Genomic DNA, 3,726 nt, shown 5'->3' on the forward strand with positions numbered 1-3,726 from the left:
AAAGAAGAAAGAAAGAAAGAAAGAAGAAAGAAAGAAAGAAAGAAAGAAAGAAAGAAAGAAAGAAAGAAAGAAAGAAAGAAAGAAAGAAAGAAAGATCCTCCCAAAATGCCCAACAGTTTGGGGAACAGTTTTGATGATATGAGCTGGACTCTGCTTTTCTTGGGCAGGTTTCCAAAACCATCTACAGTGATCTGGCTGATGACTATCCAGGGACTAAATCATTCTGGATGGCATCAAACAGGAAAATTCAACTTCTCTCTCTTCTGCTTTTGTAGGGTGACCAGGAAATGCTGCCATGATGGATGGAGGCAGAGTCTTACACAAAAGAAAGCTTTCATTAAGTCTCATAACCAAACAGATGTAGCTTTCTGTGCAGGGTCTTAGAGCAATGGACATAGGTACAGGAAAGTGAAGAACTGACCCACCAAGGCAGTGGAGAAGAAAGGACTGCTTGGACTTTTCTTCTCTCCTGTCAGCAAACTTATAGATACGGAGTGGGTGGTTCACAGAAAGAAGTTTTGCTGTCTAACAATGTTTCTCTCCTTTTCATAAAATACTAAAGATTCTCAAAGTCATAGCTTGGCCAGTAAAAACAGAGGAAGAAGACAACTAACAAATATATAAACCTAGAATACCTTTATAGGGGAGTTAGCATGAATGATGGAAGCAGGGTAAAGCCTGATTTCTAAAATATTGAAAACAATAGATGGAAAAGTCAGGTAATTTACAAATCTGACTAGATTCTCTGAATAGTTGCCCCAAAATTAACTTAGATACTTAGTGAATTGACTTGTGAATTTTATCTTTCAATCATTTTAATGGCTTGCATTAAAATCCCTGACAAAAGGAATTCACTTATGCATACAAATACATCATATACAGACCCAATCACTGAATTATTAAAAATTAACAAATTTTATGTTTTAATCAGTGCTTTGAAACAAAGAATGACAGTGTAAACTAAATATTTGACTTATGTAAACATAATAGGCCATAATTAATTTGGCACCTAATGACAATGTAGACTTAGATTTTATAGTTTATTAGCTAAATTTCCAGAAAGCTTTCAAATATACCTAAAATATAAGCATGTAGTACAAATTCAAAGCAGAAATTAGGTTTTTACTTTCTAATGCAATTTAATTCTATAATAATGGTATTTTTCTCACTTAAAATCCCTCCCTTTGGCATACATAGGTCTTTCTAGAAGCCTTGTAAGTTTAATTAATGGAGAAAGCGTGATAAGATCTGTATTAGCATTGATTGTATTTACTACTACTATGGATATTAATGACAGAAGACAGCATACAGCAAACCATAACTTAGGTAAGGACCATTTTTTTAAATTTTTTAAAACCAGAAGTCTATATTTTCTGAAAACTGACATAGACTTTGTAATATCTTACCATAAATTATGTTTATAGGAACAAAACAGTGAGTACTCATGAAGTTATTTACTCTTTATATAGTACTATCATACATTTTCAGGGGGATAAGGTACCGGGAATTGAACTCAGGATCTTGTGCCCTCCACTAAGAAGAGGCGAGTCTAACTGTAATTGTTTCACTTGACATTGGACAGTGCTGAATTGTTGATTGTCCAGTGACACTATTGTGCTCTATTCTATCTCATGTTACAGGTTTATGTCTAAACGCTAAATTGAAGACTGTTCCTTCCCAAGATCAATTCTGAGAACCACTCCCTAATTTTTTCCTAAGAGGAATGGGTCTAGGTAGTGGACAGTTACCTTGGTTGGAAATAAGGCATCCTTTCCTTTGAGACTTTGCCGCAGCCTTTGAGACTTGTGAGCCACACACTGGGAAAGCTAAATCCATTGTTAGTGTACCGGGGCCTTGAAGCTCAAAATACTTGTGGCACATCAACTCTAAGGGCTTTAACTTTGCCATCCATAGTACATGAGAAAACCAAAGATTCATCCATACAACATTTTGCAAAGGACAGGGTACAAGAGAGGTAGATTTGACCCACAATGCACTCAGAGCTTTCACTATAAAAGTTCCTGTAGATATGAGCTCACTGAAGATGACAAGTGAAAAAGAAGAAATTTTCTATATTCAAAAGCATCTTAAAAACTCAAGATGCACTGAGTTTGGTGTCACACACCTACAATCCAGAAATTTAGGAGGCTGAGGAAGGAGGATTGCCATGAGTTTGAGGCCAGCAAGTTTGAGAACAAGACCAACCTGAATTATATAGAGAGATCTGGTCAAAAAGCAAGCACTCAAGATGCTTAGAGAAACTGAAAATTACCAAGAAATATCATCACCAATGCCAGGCTGAAGAATGTGTCCAGCAATTAAACCTGGAAGAGTATTTTACCAGGCTCAATTTAAAATATATTAACCATAGAACTTCAGGGAAACTTACATTAGAAACCATAGCTGCCTTCTAATCAAGAGAAGAGTTTTGGTATTTGCTGTAAGGAGATAAAGAGACTGTAGAAAGGAAGGTATTGATGTGAAAGTTCATTTAACCATTCATTGATTCAACAATTATTTAATAATGCATAGTATGCAATAATTCCTATTATAAGTCCCAGGAATCCAGCCAAGAACACAGTTACTAAATACTCCCTCCATTTCTAGTTTGCAATGTAGTTTCAGAGAAATAGAAACTATAAGCAATCATTATTAGCAATAATTGCAATAACTTTAGAAATCAAAAATCTACTGGAAGAAGAGTTAATTGATTTTCTTTGCCATTACATCTTTGAGCTTTTAATAACTGTTAATGTTTGAAGTTATTATATGTTTCAGAATAAGGAAATTAATACTGAGTTACTGTACTCAGAATTCTTACATTATGAAAATCTTACCTAATCTTTTGAAGCAGTAATTTCACTTTTAGGATATAGAAAATAATCAAGTAAACATAAAAATTGTTTAAAAAAATATATCCTGGAAAGTTTTTTTTGTCTGGGAGGGAAAGTAAAGCAACTGAGACATTTAGCAATAAACAAATAATTGCTCAGTTTAACAGGACAACATAGCACAGGACATTCAATTAGTGACCCACAGATATTGCTATTTCTATTCTCATTGAGTGTTATATTACATCCAGATTATTAGTTTTATGAGTTTGGGACTTCTACTAGAGCATCAAAGACTTCCTGCATATTTAGTAATGCAATAGGCACTATATAAATATGTATATAATCCTTAATAGAGAAAGAAGTTCTTCAAGTATACTGCACAATTCTCCAAAAGTAACTGCAGTTTTAGCATATAAAAAGAAACAGAGACCCTGTCCTTGCCCAGGTCCGGTGAGTGTGTGGGAGAGCTTCCTGCTACCCTGCGCCGCCGGTCCCCGCCCAGGTGTAGCATAGGTAAGACACTCTTTCACCCCCTTGAGATGACCTCTACCACTCCGCAGCACACCCCCACCCCACCTGCTGGGTAGGAATTTCAGCTGCGTTCTGGGAACCCCCAGACCCAGTACTAGCCCAGACTCAGTGAGTGTGTGGGAGAGCTGCCTCTCCCTCTACTCCACCTTGTCCCCTCCAGGCTCAGCTCAGGCCTGGCATGCAGGCCTGGGGTGTAACACTGCAGCTGCAATCCTTGCAGAGAGTGTAGAGGATAGAACCACCCAGCTAGTTCAGGAGCAGAAACTCTTGCCAGAGGGGCACAACAGGTTCACCCTCAAGGGCAGCAGCATGAAGGAGCTGAGCACAGCAGCCAGACCCAAGCCAGGCACAGCTGGATAAA

General features: G+C 37.3%; 1 protein-coding gene across 1 annotated transcript in view; it reads left to right on the forward strand.

Moving 5' to 3' along the window:
• The window catches only part of Slc9c1 (solute carrier family 9 member C1), a 165,127-nt gene that overhangs the window by 6,580 nt on the left and 154,821 nt on the right, over positions 1 to 3,726 (forward strand). The window contains exon 5 of the mRNA XM_004624877.2: positions 1,198 to 1,326. Coding sequence (XP_004624934.2) covers positions 1,198 to 1,326 — 129 coding nt within the window. The remainder of the gene's footprint in view (positions 1 to 1,197; positions 1,327 to 3,726) is intronic.

This window comes from Octodon degus, unplaced genomic scaffold, assembly GCF_000260255.1.
Source record: "Octodon degus isolate 3935 unplaced genomic scaffold, OctDeg1.0 scaffold00007, whole genome shotgun sequence".
NCBI classification, from domain to species: Eukaryota; Metazoa; Chordata; class Mammalia; order Rodentia; family Octodontidae; genus Octodon; species Octodon degus.